Source organism: Eurosta solidaginis, chromosome 4, assembly GCF_040869045.1.
Source record: "Eurosta solidaginis isolate ZX-2024a chromosome 4, ASM4086904v1, whole genome shotgun sequence".
Taxonomy (NCBI): domain Eukaryota; kingdom Metazoa; phylum Arthropoda; class Insecta; order Diptera; family Tephritidae; genus Eurosta; species Eurosta solidaginis.
In genome coordinates, this window is record NC_090322.1 from 29671143 (window position 1) to 29692359 (window position 21217).

The window sequence follows — 21217 nt, forward strand, 5'->3', positions numbered from 1 at the left end:
TTTTATTAAAAAGCATCAGTTCATGTTTTCAATCAAGTAAAAAATAAGTGTCGGCTAATATGAAGCTGTGAAAAGCACTCTAAGTGAATACCCTTTTATTTATTTTTAAGAAAATTGTGAAAATTCATATGCTTCTATGAAAGAATTTTGGGGACCTTGATATGGAACCTAATTTTCAGGGAAAACATATTGTTAATGCTCTTTTGTTGCATTACAAGTATTTTTGATTGATTAGTTGATTATTTGGAAGCATTAAATGTCTATCTAAAATAAAAATTTCCCTTATGAATCTCACAAAACCCGTTTGTTTGGAAATAAGCTTTTAATGAGCTTTTATTATCAAAACATCGTATTATGGTTTCAATGAAGTAAAGAGGCTGTTTATGTAAATATTTATTTAGTTATTCTTAAGAAAACTGTCAAAATTCATTTGCTTTGACGTAAGCTTTAGGGAAATCTTTTTTATAAAATCTAGTTTTAAATCAATTTATGCTTTTCGGCAAGTAAAATAAGTTTAGGTCCAAGCACTAAAACCTCTATGTCTTGACACGAGCTTTTATTTTATAATACTTGTTTTAAATACATAAAAGATTGAAGGTTTATAGGAGCTCTCCAAGTGAATATTTGCCTTGTAAAATTTACCAAAAACCATTTTGCTTTGGCTGGAATTTTTAGAAGCTTTTATTGAAAAAAGCTTAATTTATGATACTTTTAAGAAAAAAATCTAAATAAATATATTTTCATACTTTTATTAAGGTACGCTTTTACTGACGAAAGCTCGATTTATTACATATGATCTTATTAAATATATTTGCATACCAAACAGCTTCTTTTAAGATCGAACAAAAGATAAACTAATATTTCTTCTTATTCTCCTTACAGCTTTAATATAAACCACAAAATAATCAAAATAAATCACAGAATTCCGTAGCAACATGTTGCCGCAACATTAAGCGTCCTCTTTGCCTCAATTTGGCAACTAAGCATATAATATAGAAAAGGGAAACAAGCAAAATTGCACAAATTATGTTTATGAAAATTTTGCATAATTTATGAAAATTACTAAGCACTTAAATCAAAGTACAACGAAAAGTCGTACCAGCATCAAAGCATTACGAATAAAAAACAGAAAAACGAATAGCAGCTAAAACGCACATAACCTTTTATGGCACAACAAAATAAGTTTTTGTATTATAAAAATGCTCAACTCAGCGGATGTGGCCGCAGTGCGTCATGTGGTGCAACGCATTTTGGTGCCATGCGTATTTGTGATAGGATTATTGGGCAATTCGGTGAGCATTTATGTGTTAACCAGGTGAGTATGAGTGAGCGAAATTGAAATTTTTTTATAATATCGTTACATTTTTATGTATGCTTGTAAATTTAGGGACTAGAAAATTGAATTTGATATAAAAAGAAAATGTTGTAAAGTTAGCAATAAAAATTGCAGGATTTTATAAAAAACAATGCTTGTAAAATATTAAACAAATTTTCAGGTTTGACAGTGGGGCTTAGCTGAGTTTTGTTTAGAAATGTTCAATTTTATTTAGAACTCGTTTATACGGTTGAAAAAGAAAGGTAAAAAGTTTAGGGGTGGGGATTCCGGCATACTCGACTTACCTAACTATTAATCTAAGCCTCGAAATAAAGATTACGTCCAATGAAATAATGATCAATACCTCGGATTATTACATGCTAAGGCCTATTACTTGAGGGCATACACCTGGAATGTCGCGACCCTTTGAAAGGGGATATTGATGCCCAGCTGATTGGTGTCCTGGTAAATGTAAAAGCTTGGTGGATATGTGATAGACAGGGCAAGGCGGACGTGAAACATTAACAATTTCCAGGTAAAGGAAAGCAAAAAACGCTGTTGGACATTTGATGGGAAAGCCGGCAAGTAATGCGTCGCAAAACTTGCCCAGGTGAGGTGGTTTAATACAACGTTGATTTGCGCACAAGCGACGGCATAGATTGCGCCGTACAAATGACAAACGCTTGCTGCTTCCACCATGACATAACCACCAGTTTTACCCTCTTTTAAGCCATGACAGGAAAGGACGGGTTCTACAGTCAGAAAATTCATCCGTCCGTTGAGTTGAGATTTTTGTAGCAGCAAAAACACAACCCCGGAAGGTTCGCGTACTAATCTGGCTGTTCGGATAAAATTGTGTTTACCCCTTGAATACCTGGATCTGTGGATTTTAATTGCCTCCTAGGACAGGCATGCCAAACGCAAGACTATTAGTCCTAGACCCGATGGGATAACGGTCAAAGATATCTGCAACTTCAGGTTCCAGCGTAAAAGTATACACTAAGCTACTTGGTATACTCTTTGAAGTTGCATCATGTTATCAAACCAATCATGTCGTTATCGAGGTCAGTTGTATCATACGGATTTTGTATGTGTGCACTACACGAGGTAGAGATATCAACTAGGTCAGCAGCTCAGACATACACACACCTCTAGGCGACGAAGTAAGTAGTAAGTAAGAAAATGTAAAGGGAGTGGGACGTGAACTCAGAGACAGAGAGGTTAATGGAAAGAGAATTGTACAGGAATGGCAGAGGGACAGTGGTTGGGACAGCGGGAGAGACAGAAAAAGGAAGAAGAAAAGGGAGAAATGAGAGATAGGAGGTAAGGGAAGGAGATGCAGAAGGCCTGAAAGAGGGACAACAAGGAAAAGAGAGATTAGGGAGAGGGAAACGTAGAGGAGAGGTTGTAAGTAGACGAAGAGCAAGAAAGCGGTACAGAAGTATGGTAAGGGAAAGGTAGAACGAGTAAGAGAGAGTATTTTGAGCTTGTGATATATCACTAATCGCTAATTTGTATGCTCTTATATCGATTTTCAGAATTCGATTAGTCGAACTTGAATATCCGTACGTCGGCGATTATTCGAACAACTGCACGTTGTCGTCTATTTGTTAAAGAAAACACTTGTGCAAAAGTAATTTTTTTAAGCACATTCCATACAGAATCGATGGTAGATTTTGAAAATCGAATAATTACTGAGCTGCGATTATTCGGATAATCTAAATAAATCAACTATTCGAATAGTTTAATGCGGTTAATAAATTTAAAAAATTAAAAATCGAACACGAGTCTACCACGTTATCCCCAGATTTTGTTTTCAATCGTCGTCACGAGTGGACGTGTTTTTCGGTGTGTGTGGGGTGCGCGCATTTGATTATTTCGTTTCACTAAACTGATTTAGTTTTTTCTTTTACACTAAATAATTTACATAAATAATTATGAACTGTCAAGTTTGCAAGCAAAAAATTGACCGCGCAGATCCTGCCAAAGTCACCTGTGCAGACTGTAAGTGCATATTTCATTGTTTGTGCGCCAAGATGGACAAGACTGATGTGGAATATATGAAAGCCAATAATCTTAACTATAGATGTGAGGGATGTTCCATCCTCCGTCGCAAATCGATGCAGACGCAGTCCCTGGCACCAATGCAAGCTGTTTCTGATCCACCTGTCGCCTCCACAACTCCCACTGCGCTGTACACTAATTCGGCTACAGCAGGTGCAGAGGAACAAAAACAACGTGCAGCTCAGTGTAACACACATGCCAATACGATTAGCATGAAAAATAAAGGTAACAATCAAATAAAAAGTCAAATTCAGGCATCTACGAGTCAACAACCTTGCGGATTACCGAATAGCAGCAAAAAGCCAATAACTCTTCAGCTGCTATATGAAGAGATAGTTGCCCTCAGAAGTGTTAACTCTGAAATGCTTAGCACACTGAGTATGCTTGCTGATGAAAACAAAGCATTAAAAGAAAAGGTGACTACGTTAGAGAGCAAGCTTAACTGGAGAGACCAGAGAGACCTTAACAACGTGATTGAAATTGCTGGCATTCCACAAGAACACAGCAAAAATGCGGAAGAATGTATGCAGAAAATCGTGGACACTTTGGGAATCTCAGTAACACCATCTGAGATTGAAAAATGCGTAGTAAGAAGCATAAAGCAAAAAAATGACGCTTCGCTCACCCGCAGTGTTATACGCGTGCATTTCTCCTCAACTGATACCAAGAAGAGAGTTATGGCAGCGAGAAAAACAAAAGCACGTAAGCTGACAGCGCGAATGTTTGATGGAACTAGCAATAGCAAAATATATATTAATGATGCACTCACGGGTTTTAATCGAGCTTTGTTTACGGCAGCATATAAATTAAAGAAAGAGAAACACTACAAATATTTATGGTTAGGGAAATCGAGCTTCCTATTAAAAAGAGCAGAAAATGAGAGGGTTATCAACATCAGAACTTTTGAAGACATCAAATTTATTGTTGATTAGCTACTCTGTAGCTATACTTTGTTCTTTTTTTCTTCATTTATTTTTCTTCGATGTTTGTTGACGTTCTGATTGATGATAACCCAATCATCGCTAGCAAAAATTTTTTTCATAAAGCGCCCTCAGTAGGTTCTAACGATATAAAAGTTGTGCATCAGAATATACGTAGCCTTAGGCAGAATTTTGATTTATTTTTAAGTCATATCGATGCATTAGGTTGCCTACCAGATATTATATTTTTAACGGAAATTTGGATATATTCTTATGAAGTAAGTGACTACAGCATACCTCATTTCAATTTTTATGCCAATGCGAATGATAGATACAGTGCGGGAGGTGTTGGAGCCTTTGTGCGCGATACTTATGAGTGTACCTCAGTAAGTAAAAATCTTTATAGTGCTGATATGCTACAACTTTCTCTTAATATAAAAGGCGAACAATTTGTTTTCCTAGGGGTATACAGACTACAATCTGTTCCTATTTCTGTATTTATTCAAGAATACTCCAGTTTCGTGCTGTGTGAAGAAACTACAAACTTTTTCATACTGGGTGATTTTAATTTAGACCTTTTGCATCACTGTAATACAACTGACGATTATTTGGCCTTGATGGCTGGAAATGGTTATACTTCCTATATTAATGAGCCGACGCGCTTAAGTTCGGGTACGTGTATTGATCATATTTTTTGCCGCTTTAATGCCGTACCATATAGATATTGTAATAGTTTTAACATTGACTTGCAAATAACTGATCACACGATGACGGGTTTGCAAATATTTGGAATTGTTTTCGACAAACCAAAAGCAAATCGCGTTCAGAAATCATATACCAAAGTTAATTTCCCTATGCTGAACCATAAGCTATGTTTCGAAAGTTGGTCGAATGTCCTCGCTGAAAATGACATATCAGTAGCTTTTTACATATTTTTAGATACCTTAAACGCGCACATTCTCAACTCTTCGTATACTGTAAATAATCGTAAAAAAAATGTGAGACTTAAGCCTTGGATTACTCGGGATCTCCTACAGAAAATAAAGCTCAAAAACCAACTAAGAAAAAAATGTGCTAAGTATCCTAGTAATAGAAGGCTCCGCACTAGATACAACAAAATAAGTAATAGCACCAATAAGGCCATACGACTGACGCGGGAAAACTTCTTTCGAAACAAGTTTAATTCAGCACTTGGTAATATTAGGAAAGAATGGGAAGTTGTCAATAATCTTCTTAATCGAAACGGTGAAAAAGATAATGAGCGAATAGCATTACAAGCTGGAAGTCAGTCGATTACGGATGCTGTGGAAGTAGCTAATAAACTTAACACGCACTTTACAACGGTTGGGAACACAGTATTAACTAACTGCAATTGTCGGTTTGCGACCCATTTACCATCGGGCCAATATGCTCGAAATAGCTTCTTTTTTGACCCTATCACAGGTTTCGAAATTATAAGCATTATAAAAACCTTAAAAAACTCTAGTTCATGCGGTGAGGATGGTATTTCCAATTTAATTTTAAAAAAGATATATTTTAATGTGGTTGATATACTGATATACTTATTCAACACCAGCATTACTCAGGGTATTTTTCCCGATGGTTTGAAATGTGCGATTGTAATTCCGATCTTGAAAAAAGGGGATAAAAAAGATGTTAATAATTACAGACCTATTTCACTACTCTCGGCCATATCTAAAGTTTTTGAAAAGGCTGTTAAAACCAGAATTGTTAATTTTCTAAATAAAGCGAGCTTTTTTAGCTCCATGCAGTTTGGCTTTCGTTCTGACCTTTCAACAGAAGACGCTTTGCTAGATTTTTGCACCAACGTCTACAAAGCTCTGGATGAAAAAAGAAGTTGTGCTGGTCTCTTTGTGGACATAACAAAAGCTTTTGATATGGTCGATAGGGGTGTACTATTGGATAAACTATATAGTGCAGGATTCCGCGGTGTTATGCATAAGTGGCTTAAATCGTATATATCGGGCAGAACACAAAAAGTTAAAGTAGAATGTAGCTACAGTAGCTTACAGCTTGTTAATCTGGGTGTTCCCCAAGGCTCAGTTCTTGGTCCAATATTGTTCTTGGTCTATATTAATTCAATATTTAAGCTTCCATTGAGAGGCAAGGCCACTGCCTTTGCAGACGATCTTGCAATTGCGTACAGTACACCGAATTACTTTGAATTAATATGTGACATTAACCATGATATACATTTGTTACGAACCTGGTTCGCTTCACACAAACTGATTGTAAGTAGTAAAACTAGACTTATGTATTTCAGTCATGTTCTCAAAGAACAACCAAGTTATGATGTCATATTTCACTCCGCAGTGTGCTCTCGCTTTAACATGCACCATATAGCGTGCACTCAAAGTGACGCGATGAGATCTTTTGATTGTAATAGAAACTGTAGTGAGAGCTGCTTCAGGGTTGAAGTTGTTGAGAATTTCAAGTACCTAGGAATTATAATAGACAACCGCTTGAGTTGGTCTGAGCACATTAATGCTCTAAAAAAATACTTTCTATATACCACTCGTCACTTTTATCGTCTGAAAAAGTTATGTTCAATATCCACTTTAAAAACAGTTTACTACGGAATATTTCAATCTAAACTGCAATATGGTATCACATGCTGGGGCGGCGCTTCGGCTAATAAGATGTCAGCAGTGGTAACAATTCAAAAGGGGGTTATAAGGCGAATCTGTAGTGCAAACTATAGGTCTCACTCTATGCTATATTTTAGGAAACTAGATATATTTCCGTGTCGACATCTCTATCTTTACAAAGTTTTAAAAACATTCTTTATACGGTGTGGCTACCTGGAAAGCTTTCCTTCGGAAGTCTACAACTTACGAAGAAATCTACTTCCGATGGTACAAATTCCGCATACTAGGACGTCGCACTTTAGAAGTTTTTACACATACACGTCGTGCAAATTTTTCAACTCCCTTCCTCCCACTGTACAGGTAATAAGAAATGTCAACTTATTTAAAAAAGAAGTTAAGCTGTATCTTTTTGGTTATAATCACTTTGAATTAGAAACGATGCTGAGGATGACCCTATAAACCGTACATACCTTAGGAAGCTGCAAATATTTAGTATTGATTCTCTTTCATATCTTTGATGATTTAATTTAATGTATAACTTAAACTCTTTATGAAATTTTTATTTTTGTACACCCCACACAAAACAATATACCAAAGCTAGGACTGGCATTTAGAACTATGTTAAACTTTAATATAAAAAATGCCATATACTTTTCCTATGCTGCATAGTAATTTGAAATTATTTAATGTAATATTGTAATCTTAGGTTAATAAGTATGCATCTGGAAAATGTTTAATAAAATACAATACAATACAATACAAATACAAAAAACAAAATCCCCAAATCAAAATCCCCAAAATCAAAATCCCCAAACTCATAATCCCCAACACAAAATCCCCATTTTATGTGTGAAATAAATTCAAATTAAGTTTAAAATCGCCGCGACCAAAAAAGGCTAATGCATAGGGAGCCTTCGGCCGCGCTTATAAAAAATAACCCTGGGCTACGCCATGCCAAGTCCGGGTGTGTGGTATAACAGTGGCTACCGCCACGGTGATGTCCTTCTACGTAGTACACACTTCTGTTAGCTTGTTCGAATTAGAGCGACTAGCAGTCCTATATATGGATAAGTAAAAATATGCATTGCCAAAAAGTGAATATATAGTTATACATACATAAATATGAATAAAAGAGGAAAGAGATATTGCTATTTTTTACACGGTCATGATCTTTATCATAGCACTGGGATTTTGAATTTGGGGATTATGTGATTGCGTATTTTTTTTTCTTTGGCAATTTTGTGTTTGGGTATTTTTTATTTGGGGGATTTCGTCGCACTCCCATCGAACACATGATTAATAGATTTATTCGAAGAACTCTAACTAAATGCTTTCGTGCTTGTTTAATTTTTTTTTTTTTGCAGAAAACGCATGCGTTGCACAACAAATATTTATCTCACCGCCCTCGCAATCACCGACATTATTTATCTCACAATGGCTTTGCTGCTCTCGCTAAAACACTATGATTATGTGCAGCGACATGTGGAGATCTTTTGGAAATGCTATGGCTATGTGGTGTGGCTATGTGATGCATGTGGTGAGTATTTGTGCAAAATTTGTACGCATACAACTTTTTTGAGTTTGTTTTGTGAGAACTTCACAAAATTTAAGCTAAAAAAGGCCAGACTAAAAAAAGAAAGGCCTCATAAAGCGTACTAAGCCAATCAAAAAGCGCCCAACTACACGGCAACAGAATGACGCTCAAATAGTTCGAGGCGACGAAAACTAATTTGCGCTACTCATCTGTTGAAGTTGTGTTTTTTTTTTACTTTTTCTCCCATCGGCGCTTTTATCCCTTTCACTGCGTTCACGCAAGTACCCTTCTGTGCCTTAATATTTTAATATGATTTTTTCTTTTGCTTCTTCTTTTTGGTGCTTCAATATCATCACTTCACACATCACCTCTAATTTGCTGATGGAAATACCACTACACGCATATTGACATTGTTGTTTGCAATGGTTGTTGTTGTCATTTGCGCAGCATATATTTCCATTTACATTGCAGTGTGTTTTACGATCGAACGATTTATAGCGATACGTTACCCGCTTAAACGACAGACATTCTGCACGGAATCGTTGGCAAAGAAAGTCATTACAGGTGAGTGTGTGAGTGAGAATATGAGCGTCAAGGGTAAGATTACACATGAGTGCGCCGCGACTTTGTGCGCAATTTTAGTGCGTGTGAGAGATGTGAGTGTGATAGTGATGGAAGACGATTCATCGAGTGATTGTCAAATCTTGTAATCGATAACTCCCACTCATTGGAAACTTTGGCGAGTTACAAAAAAATGTTGCTCTTTATTTGAATTTTTAAAAAGTATAGATATCGATTGCAATCAAGCGAGCTTTACTTACATAGTCACCGATAACATGAATTTAACGAGTACTTTAACATTTTGGCAATATTAACCGATAAATTAAGCTGATAGAATATCTAAAGTGCATAGTTTAAAATAATAATTAAAATTATGTGTTAGAAAGATATAAAATGATATTTTTAGAAAAATAATTCATACAGTTTTTAATAAGATAAATTCTGAAAGTTATCGCAAAGCACTAACGAAAAGCGCTCTTTTACGGATATTTTTGTTACCAAAAATAGCGTTTTTTTTAGTTGGACCAAAAAGTGCTCCATCTTATGCAATTCTATCTCTGTTGAAGACGCTGTTCAACCAAATCGTTAGATGGGATAATTTTCAAAAATTTTCTGAGTTGTTTTGTTTGGAGAAGACAGTAGAAATAGCCGATAACCCACTTAGAGGCCGATATTAAAAAAAAAAACAATTTTTTAACTCTCGGTAAACCAAGTCATTGATGTCATCGATCACTACATACAGAGCGAAAAGTGACACTGAAAATGGCAAAATGTCGATACTGGTTTGTTTTCAAAATAAATTTGGCCAGCCATGATGGGATTTTTTTTTTTATTAAACATCAGATATATGAACTTTTACTGAAAATCGTAAGCTTCATTTATATACAAGTCAAGCATATGTAAAAAAAGAAAACATAGAAAGAAACTAAAGTTTCGATAACTTTCAGCCATCAGAACATATATAAACTGCTTGCAATTTGTTTAGAAAGTTACATTTATTAAGCAAAGCACACAGCAAAAAAACCAAGTAGTTACTTTTTTAAGATATCGATAAATCAAGTTTCGATAACTGCTATTCCTCATTGATGTATACACTTTCTTTTTCAAGAAATTGTTTAAAAATACGTTATTCATTTACAATTTAAAGACATACAGAACAAAACCACGCACATAAAACTAGTTGTGCAACCAAAATATCGGAAAATTAAATTCCTATAACAGCTAAAAAACCAAAAATATATAAAAGTAGTTGCGCGCCTAAATTATCGAAAAATAAACCGATAACTTTAGTTCAAACTACGAACTTTAATTTATTGTTTCAAAACTGAAAGCTGACTTAAAAGTTACTTTTACTAATTAAAACATATAATCTTAAAAAAAAAAACCAAAAAATCGATAAATCAAGTACCGATAACTATAGCACATCACTAGATTCACACGCTTATTTCGAAAAACTTAATAAAAAGTTAAATTTATACATAAACAGGAAATATTAAAAATCCTAATACAAGATTTTTAAAAATAGTTATGTGCCCGGTTTTCGATAAATTTAGTTCCGATAGCTGATAAGTGAAATTTGAAACTAGTGTTATATTTGAAAATTGAAATATATGAATTTTCCTCATAAAGTAGTCAAGTATCTAAATTTTCGTTAAATAGATTTCCGATAACTATCATACATCACTAGATATATATACGTTTTTTTTGAAAAACTAATTAAAAAATCATGCGTAAAAATCAGCAAATATATTTGGTAATAAGTAGCTATGTCTCTAAAGGATCGGTAACTTAATTCCGATAACTGTCAATCATCACTAGATTTACAAGTTTTTTTTTTTGGAAAACTAACTAAAAGTTAAATTTTCAAATCAAAATATATACTTTCGGTAAAGTAGTTATGAATCTAAATTCACGATAAATTGAGTTCCGATAACTGTTATCCATCACTAGATATATGCACTTTTTCTTTGAAAGACTGATAAGAATGTTGCATGTACAAATCAGAGACCGCATTTGTGAAGAAGTAGTTATGTACTTAAATGATCGATTAATGAACCTCCGATAACTGCCGCCCATCACCAAATATACAAGTTTTTTTTTGGAAAAGTAAATGAAAGTTTAATTTCCAATCAAAATATATACTTTTGGTAAAGTAGTTATGAATCTAAATTCTCCATAAATAGAATTCCGATAACTGTTACCCATCACTAGACATATTCGCTTTTTCTCTGACATACTGAGGAAAATGTTGCAAGTACAAATCATATCTCGCATTTGTGAAGAAATAGTTATGCGCTTGAATAATCCATAAATTGAGCTCCGATAACTGTCACCCATCACTAAGTATACACTTTTGTTTTGAAACACTAACTTAAAATTTAATTTATAAATCAAAATATATACTTTTGGTGAAGTACTTATGAATCAAAATTTTCGATAAATAAAATTCCGATAACTGTTATCCATCACTAGACATATTCGCTTTTTCTTTGAAATACTGAGAAAAATGCTGCAAGTACAAATCAGATCTTGCATTTGTGAAGAAATAGTTATGTACTTGAATAATCGATTAATGAAGCTCCGATAACTGTCACCCATCACTGAGCTTTTAATATGTTTTTTGAAAAACTAAGTAAAATTTAAATTTTTTATATATTTTGCTAATATCTAGATTAAAGTTAAATAAAGTTCCGATAAATCTTATCCATCACTAGATATATTCACATTTTCAATGACAATTTGACTAAAATGTTACGTGTACAAATCAGAACACAAATAAGTGAAGAATCATATAGTTATGCACCTATATTATGAACGAATTAAGCTCCGATAATTTGTGTCCATCACCAGCAACATAATTTTTTGTTGACATACCCAAGTTTATTTGCACGGAAATGCGCTCTCATGCATTTCATGTATGCACATCAGCTGTGAAATTGCGGATAGCAAAGGAACAACACCAACAACTACAATACAATGTAGTCAAGGTGTATTAAATTTAAAGTAGCAAAGAATTTAAATTTAAACAAATTTTTGTATTTGCATCATACGATTTGCAAGCTGAATAATATATGCACTCATATGTTAAGTGGAAATTTGTAACAAGAGGTACACCTTATTGCTACATTGCGCGGATTTTACCTTGACCAGAGTTGTTGTTGTTCTTGTTTTTTGTGCTCTTTATAAACACATTTTATATTCACCCTTTGATGTGTTCTTCTACTCCAACTCATGCACTTCATGTTCGCTGGTCTTCAATCAAACTGATTGTCATGCCTCACGGCTACAAAACAACAATAAAAAAATTACAACTGCGAAAAAACGAAACAAACATAAAAAAGGAGTTACACTCTTCTGCCTCTTCTCCACAATTTCGACAGCTTTCGAACATCAATATCGTATCACTAAGAAATCAATTGATATCCATGGCAGTGCATGTAATTTAACCCAACAAGCAAATGCGACGGAGCGACTGTCATTGTTACAACTGAATTACAATGAAAATGTGCGTCAACGTAAAGAAGAAGAACAACAACAAAGCGAACAACAACATGAGCAGCAACAAGACAACGAACAATATTTACCGTTACAAGATTATATGCCACTTTCGATTAACAGAATTCCAATGACGCCTACGCCACACAACGATTTCGAAGGCAGCGGTGGTCAAGTAGTTGACGCGGTTGAGCGCACTGAACGCCATTGGCAGAGACGGGAAACGGGCGCAGCACGGGAAACGAACAATAAAGGAAATTGTGATAGCAGTAGCAAAGCTAGTAGTAGCAGCAGTAGACGAAGTGGCTGCAACGAGAAGGAGTGGAATAATAAAGGAGCAGCGAGCAATGCAGAAGCCAGCAACACCGCATCACGGCAGCTACTAACACTGGACGTAATATCGATGCGTCGATTGAAACATGCAGTAGATTTACCAAACCAAACATCAGACTACACTTCCAACACCACCACTACAGCACAGTTGACTGCACCTACAACATATCATAAAACGCTTCCATTACCTTTGCAGCTAACAAGCGTTAGTACGAAGATACGTGAATGGTCCATTTTGGGCGAAGCAGCATCATCAAACATACTAAAGGTCACGCATGCTAAAGGTGAGTAATATGGCCATTTGCATGGGCACGTATGAGGTTACATAAGGGTTTTTTTTTGATAGTGGATGCGCAATGTGTGCATGTATGCGCTAGAGTGTTTGTGTGCGCGTGTGCACATATGTGAAATATTGACACGAAAGTAAAGTAGCGCGCTTCGTGTTGGAAGTTGATTTTGTAATGGTGTCAGCAAGAGCTTAAAGCGAATTTTTACGCTTGAATGACCGAAAGCGATTGTGTTGTAAAATGAGTGCGTGCAGGTATATTAAAGGAAATGAAATGTGTTTGTTATTGATATGCACGACGTTGAAGAGAAGGAAGTAGACAAAGAAAGAGTAGAGAAAATAAAGGTTGTACGGGTTCTTTACTGATTGTGGACACATTTATGTTAGTTAAGGCTGAACTGGCCGGTCAAAGAAGGCCGCACATAGACTGCATGTGTCCTACGTTTTATCAGAATTTGTTTGACAACCAAACGGAAAAACCTTTATTAGGTAGCAGGACTTGTGCTATAGAATAATTCCGTACTCTTGGAAAAAACTAGAAGTTTTCCAGAAACTAGCTTAATTGCCGCCCCTAGTAGCTGCAGCATTGAATTGCGTGCGCAGGACACGACAGCTGAAAGTGGTAAACCATTTCTTCCTAGAGCTTATACGCATGATACGCTAGAAGGCAGTTCCCAGTTAGTATGCCCATCGTGAAACTGAAGTATTCTCTCTTTAGACATATGAACGACTTTATGTGACTAACGTTGTGGGATTTGCATATAATCTTTGAAATTTTTCAGCCCTGCATTTTTGTCCACAACTTGCCAGCTTGATGGATCATATGCAACTACTGCCTTTTTTGATTTTTTCCAAACGGATTTGTACGTCTACCGTCGATTCATCGAGTGCTTGCAGTCTCCTTTGCCAACTCATTGGACTTTTCGTTACCTTCTATCTATTTTTGACTGGCAACCCAATAAAAATGTATGGTTCGGCCGTTTCCTTCTCTGGATATACGTATATATAATAATGTAACGAATTTTGCGGTATAATTATGCACCTTTTGCTAACGTTCCAAATTCTGAACTTTCGAATAAATAACTCAAATATTCAGTATGGCCAGATGATCTTTATTTACACTACTTGGGTACTTAGTAATACTCCACAATACTCGCGTTCTTCACGTATAGCGTGTTAAAATCGAACTCATGCCAGGTTCCTCAGCGTGCGCTCTCTCTTAAGGTCTAGACGTTTCACGAACATGCCTTCTTGAGCAGTTGTATATCATGCTTGGTTATTTATTTATATATATGTATATCTGTAGGTAATGTAAGGCCATATGCTTTATTGACGTCTATCGTGTGAAATATTCTCTTCGCTTCAAGCTGCTGGTTGTGTATATGACATATTGTTCGTTGCTTTCTATGCATATGTGTATATGGTTTACTGTTGTTGTATAGCATTTATTTACTAACGGCACAGTGACGCATCGACATCGCTAACATTCGCCATAATAAGTGGCCACAATATATGGGCTGATGGGCTGCCTTCGCAGCAACCGTGTGTCCATACACTAAAAAACAGCCCAAGTTTTCACACCATCGCCCACCGGTACCACTTTCGCATACCTTCAGGATGGCGTTCCATATTTCTCATTTTTTAAAAGCCTAATGTTGTCCCTGCGTCCAGGTTCCCGCTATTTGCTCTGAGTCTTGACATCCACCTGTGTGGATTTCGTTGTGTACGGACGTGTTTTGAAGTCGCGGACAGTTGTGTTAAGAAATTCAGTGTGTGCTTTAAGAGTGTTTTCTGTTGCATAAACAAAGGGGCGGAAAAAACCTTTGTTTGTGTAAATAGTGAAAGTGTTGGACATTTGGAGCCCCAAGTTAGCGGTCAGTCGAAGGTCAATCTCCGGCGGAGCCCTAATTTTTGTACGCGTGTTTTGGTTGCTACCAATTTTCGCCCTAACCTCAAAGTGCTTGCACGTGGAGGTATACTTGTGTGTGTGCGCGCATTCAATCGGCTGTGAGTGAGTACCCAGGTGAAAACTTGTGTGTGACTATACTCTGTTCCGCTTGGAACCAGTGTTGGACTACTTGCTCAGTGAGCAATTGTGGACTGCCTGCGTAAGGGGGCATAAACCCATACTCGAATTAGTGGCAGTATCAGCTGTAGCGTTTATAGTCTGCCCGTTCAGCTCGGCGTAGCTTCGTGCTGGTCGACTCGTCCCCGATACGGGGAACAGTGTTCCGTCCGTCGGGGCGGTGGTAGTGACCACGTCAGCACTTTGCTGACAAACAGTGTACGAGCTACGTCACCGCGCTTTTGCTATAGCTGACGGGTTGGGCTGCTACTGCTGCTGACCACTGGTTTTGAGTGGTTATAGCCCTCTAACCTAGGGCGGCCTGCATTCGCCCAGTGGGAATCGGTTTTTTCTAGGTATATACTTCCACAGCCGTGTCGTATAAGTGTAACCGGGTTTGCCTCTGTGGACAGGTGCTTTCAGGTAATGAAGGGTGTCGCGAAAAAGCGCCCGGGCCGCGTTCCGTCGGGGGCCGTTCTTCGACGGCCGCTGATGGGTCGACCTCGAGAGATGACAAAGGTGTAAGTTCGCGGCAATTTCTAAAGGCGAACACCGGGAAAGCTACCGCCGTACAAACTGGTCGTAAATCGAACAAAAAAGCGGGTAAGTCGGGGATACCGGTGGCGTCAAGGAAGGCGACCACCTCAAAAATCGAGGAGCAAGGAGGTAAGGGCGGGCTGAGTAGGTCCGCGAAGTCGGAGGATGAGGAGAGTATTCTCCCGAAATCCGACGACGACGCGGATATATGCAGTCTGCCGGAATCCGGGCTATCCGGGGCAGGTCCATATAGTTTGGACCAACCCAAGGTAGCGGGGGGTGCCGGTCTCGTTGCTGAGTCCGTGGTGACTACTGTCGCTGGCGCCTCAACCGACGGTAAAGCAGCCGATGGCGTGCCAGAGACTGTTGCTGACGTTGAGGACGCAATCGATGGTAGTAAATGTGCGGGCAATGACGCAAACGAGCCGGCGAAGTCTTTAGGGGGGGAGGTAAGTGGAAAGAAATCTGTGGAGAATTCGGGGGAGAAGGGCGCTGGCGCTGTTGACAGCTGTGGACCACCCGCTGGCGCCGAGCTTTCCGGCGGTCAGTCCGCTGGAGGTAAGGCTGCGAGTGGGGGATCCCCTGCAGCTGGCGGGAGCGCTAGTGCTTCGAGAGCTACCTCTGGAGTGGACGGCTCCTGGGTTGTTGCCCAAAAGAGGATCACCGCTAGCTTTAGTGAGGTAGTCTTTGGAGGCAGCGGTGCAGACCTCAAGTCTGCTGAGAGGCTGACGGAGGTTTCCTCAGAGTATGAGGCCCTCCTAATGACGGCTATAGCCGAGAATGCCCGACTCCGCGAACAAATTGAGGCGATGTCACTACGGGGCGTCATGCTGGGGGGTGCATCCCCACGCAGCGGTGGATCTACCGCCGCAGATCGTTTGCCGATGCCGCCTCCGAGCACGACGGTCCCGGCTGCCATCGTACCTGCGCCTGCTGTCCCAAAGCCGCTCCACACCTGGTCGGCGGTCGTCAAGGGCGGCAAACCCAGGGTTTCTGCAAAAGAGGTAGTGGAGAAGATTAATAAGGAGGTTGGGCCGACACTTGGTGTACGCGTGCACCAAGTGAAACCTGTGCGGTCGGGGGGGGGGGGGGTAGTTGAGCGGCTTCAGGAGCTAGTTGGGGGTAACCAGTCGGATAGACAGTTTGGGTTCAGGAAAGGACGCAGCATTGAAGACGCCTGGATGCATGTCCAAGACTATGTAGAGAGAAGCTCCAATAAATATTCCCTTGGCATATTTATTGACTTCAAGGGGGCGTTTGACTTCCTGCGCTGGGACAGGGTTATCGAGCGGTTAGTGGGGCTCGGCTGCCCGGAAATTGCTTTGTGGCAGAGCTATTTCTCGGACAGACGAGCTACTATCGTTGGTGCCTGCGTGAGTGTGGAAAGGGAGGTGGCTCGTGGTTGTCCGCAGGGATCCACCTGTGGTCCATATATATGGAACATGATGATGGACTCCTTGTTAAGGCAACTCGAGCATCTTTGCAAATTCAGCGCCTATGCGGATGACCTCCTCTTATTAGTAGAGGGGGATTCTCGCGCCAGTATTGAGCGTACCAGCGAGTCACTATGTCAAGTAGTGGCTGGCTGGGGCGCCCATGTTGGCGTAGAGATTTCGGTGGACAAAATTGTGATGATGCTGCTCAAGGGCAGATTGTCACAGAATCGTCCACCAGTTGTCCGCATCGGCGGGGTTAGCATCAGATACGCGACGAAAGTCAAATACCTGGGGCTGACAATGGGTGAGCGAATGAACTTCCTGCCACACTTGGATGCTGTCAGGGATAGGATGCAGAATGTTTCGGGGCAGTTACGACGAATCATTCGGAGTGACTGGGGCCTGAGTCGCCGTGCCGTTCGCACAATATATCGTGGCCTATTCGTAGCATGCGCTACTTTTGGTGCCGCCATATGGTACCGAACGGTCATGACTGCTCATGGTCAGAGGCGCGTGCTGAGCATACAGAGGTGCATGATGCTCCCATGCTTGCCCTTGTGTCGTACCGTTTCCACGGATGCGATGCAGGTGCTTCTTGGTGCACCCCCTCTCGACCTGGTGGTTATACAGCTCGCTGTTTCCTTCAGGCTGAGAAGGAGGGCAAGTTTGCCGCTGTTGGAGGATGAATGGGCCGCCGACGATAATGTGGAGAGTAGATGGTTGGAAAATAGGCGTCGATTAGAAGGGGTGGTTAGAGGGAAGTGGCAGGAGCGCTGGGACAATAGTCCCAACGGCAGGGTAACGTACGGGTACATCCGGGACGTTTCATTTGTGGCGGAAAATCCAGACTTCAGATTTAGTCTGAGCCTGGGTTTTCTGCTTACTGGTCATGGTCCTCTTAATGCATTCTTGCATAAGAGGAGCTTGAGCGAAACGGAGGGGTGTGTATGTGGGGCTGCATAGGAGGATTGGGTGCATGTGTTGTGTGAGTGCCCGGAGTACTCGGACATAAGGGATTTGGGTAGTTGTGGGGTTAATGTTGATGAAGGTAGGGTTGATGTTAGTGGAGCGCTCTCCACTAGTCGGACTATTGATTTGCTCAATAGGTATGCTTTTGAGGTGTTTAGACGGAGGAGACGTGGTGGTGACCGTGGTGGTTAATTTGTGTGTGTGTTCGTGGATGTGGGGGGTTCTAACCCCACCTCACCCTTAGGCGGCCGGTCCGGAGTAGGTGGATACTCAACCGGAAGTGACTTCGGCTGCGAAAGTCAGACCAAGACTTTAAAGTGGTACCACGGGGAACAGATAGCCCGCGGAGCTTGCTCCGTTTCTGTTCGTTTGCGGGTGGCCCCTTTGGGAGCATCGTGGTGGCTGTGGTTGATATCCGAATGCGGTAAGAGTTGGTCAGCTCGAATGTGGAGTTGCATTGCAACCGGGTGCCATGACCCATAGAATGGAAGAGGTGTTAGATAGGCCTCCAACCCCACCAAGGTGATGATTTGTCCACTCACATTATCGATTGGTACCAAGGTAAGCGAGCCTTGGGGGCTGGTCAGACCCGCTTTGACTTGTGTACTTGGTACATGCGTGAGGTTAGGTCTTCGAAGACAGGCACTCACGTAAAACCTACACTCGCTGTGATTGATCCACCGGTTGTTAAACTGCGATTAATTGGTCGTCAATCCATCGGTTGTTTGGTATCGGATGATGAGCCTTGAATGCGCTGTTTAACTAACCATCTACCATTAATCAGTCGCCGATTCATCGTTTTCTGACTATATTAGTGATTTTGGGTATTCAGAAATTGAATCAACGCTCACATGTTTCACCGCGCGTTTTGACCTCCGGCATTCGTTAACCAATTTACCGACTCACTGATTCTTCAGTCACGGATTCTATTTGGGTTTCCGGCAACCGATTCACCTATTACACATTTCACCTGCAACTCTAACATCAGCCATCCGTTAAGCGAGTCTTACGGCAACTTTGGCACTATCCAACGAATTCACCACTAACCGCTTGTTATCATACCTTCATCGGGGATCTATTGCAACTCGACTTCCCATCATCTCTATTAGTTACAGCCATTCGTCACGGTGTTTCTGTGCTGCTGGCGCAAATGAAGCCACAAAGTGTATTCCTTTATAAAGGAAATAGGGCTTATTTTACTTTGTATTTGATCTGTAATACCTCAAACTTCGACAATGCCCACCTCAACAACTTTTTTGTAAAAAAATGAGATCGGTGCAATTCATACGTTTAGTATTTAATATTTTGATAGCGACCGAAAGCAAATATCCATAACACGACTTGAAAAGTATTTATAGGGTAGAGAGGCGGTATTCTGCCAGTCTTGTTATCATTCAATCCAAAATTTATTTTTCACTTACTATCCTTAGGCCTCAAAAGATCCCTACTAGCACCAGCCGCTAAGCAAATACCAAGAATGATTGCAAATTATTTTGCTTTCGATGGCAATTCGGATCTTTTGCTTGATACCGAATTTTTGGTGAGCACTGCAATACCACTTCAAAGCAACGATGTACAAGAAGAACAACAATCCGATAACGAGAACAATAAGAAAGAGATAGAGCATGAACAGTTGCTAGCTGATGCAAACATAAGAGCAGAAGAGTGGAAAACACAGTCCCAAGTAAAAGAAACAACGCAAGAAAATGAGTCTCTATTTTTCAATATAACGGACTATTGTGAAGAGGTGAGTAAACTTTAATAGCTTTTATTTTTTCAGTGTGCTAATTAACTTTCAAATAATTTCTAGGTTACTTACTATCAAAACAGCTTGTCAAGTTTGGGTGAGAATGCGCTCTACACGCGCCTCTGGTATTTTTTTACGCTCTTTGTTTTCGTTTTGATACCGTTATGCGTGCTGGCTACGTTTAATTGTTTTTTGATTATGTTGGTGCGTCGCTCAAAGAATTTACGTGGTGAAATGACAAATGCGAATAGCATACGGAGGTCGCGTATGAGTGGGAAAGGGGTGAGTTTGAAGTTTTTTAGGGGTTTAAAACACTAATAATTCGGCAGCTATTACGGAACCTGTTATTATTTGTATACAGTTCATGAGTAAAAGTTTGAATTGGACCTTAAATGGTTTTAGGCCAGAGTAAAAAAAAACTTGATTGCCGAAGGAAAGTACTTCATTCACTAGAGAATGTTCACATAACACGCTATGTCCCAAGGGGCACGCCAGAGGGTGGAGTTCTCTCCCCGTTTATATGGAACCAAACCGAAAACTTGTTAGTGAAAGATACAAGGTGGGCATTCGGGAAGGGTGTAGCATACGCTGATGACCTAGTTAGTGCTTACAGAGGCAAGTTCCCTCAAACCTTTTTAAGACCTGATTCAGGTAGCATTGCGATCAGGGTCCCTACGTGCCTCCGGATGCGTACTCACTGTCGATTCATAAAAAGCCGAACAAACGCTATAAAATACCACCGGTGAACTCACCAGAACTACATATTGTACGCCTAAACCTGCAGATAAGCCCAAATTTCTAGGCTTAGTTCTTGATAAAAACCTAAAAGAAAGCGTACTTGGCATTATATAAGTTTAAGTTCCACAATATATGCAGATGGATTAAAACCGCAACTATTCGACCCATACTGCTGTATGGGATAGTTGTACGGTGGTCAGCCTAGAGCAAGGCGTCAAACCTTAACTTTTGGGGTAAAGTACACAGATCTAGTTTTAGACTTGCGAAGCTCTTCAGCGTATTCCTGACATCCTACTCTTAGATTTTGCTGGTTACCTAGCAGCGCCAACGTCAGCCCTGCGTTAAAGAGAGTTATTCAATTGGAACAGTAAAACTATAAATATTCCCAGCATAGATGATAGAGGTTCGCTGGTGACGGCAGCATTTCTATATACACCGGCGACCCTAAGTTAACGGCTTCTTCCTCCCAGCAAGGATCGCTGTGTGACCATAACAGTTGCGGAAAGCAATTTTGTTGTAATCACAGAAGCCTTACAGTTGACGACAGCATTTCCATATACATTGGCGGCTATAAACCAAACGGCAGAGTGAGAGGAGGAGTCTTTTCA

At 39.7% G+C, this 21217-nt stretch overlaps 1 protein-coding gene across 14 annotated transcripts in view; it reads left to right on the forward strand.

Annotated features, from left to right (window-relative positions):
• Window positions 1–21217, forward strand: part of Proc-R (Proctolin receptor) — a 107354-nt gene that overhangs the window by 84263 nt on the left and 1874 nt on the right. For 8 of the 14 annotated variants that reach the window (XM_067781106.1, XM_067781107.1, XM_067781110.1 and 5 more), the window contains 6 exons: window positions 883–1315; window positions 8273–8445; window positions 8890–9006; window positions 12345–13115; window positions 19555–19871; window positions 19935–20153. In XM_067781106.1, coding sequence (XP_067637207.1) covers window positions 1200–1315; window positions 8273–8445; window positions 8890–9006; window positions 12345–13115; window positions 19555–19871; window positions 19935–20153 — 1713 coding nt within the window. In that variant the 5' untranslated portion in view covers window positions 883–1199. The remainder of the gene's footprint in view (window positions 1–882; window positions 1316–8272; window positions 8446–8889; window positions 9007–12344; window positions 13116–19554; window positions 19872–19934; window positions 20154–21217) is intronic. The other 6 variants (XM_067781113.1, XM_067781114.1, XM_067781115.1 and 3 more) reach the window with 2 other exon arrangements.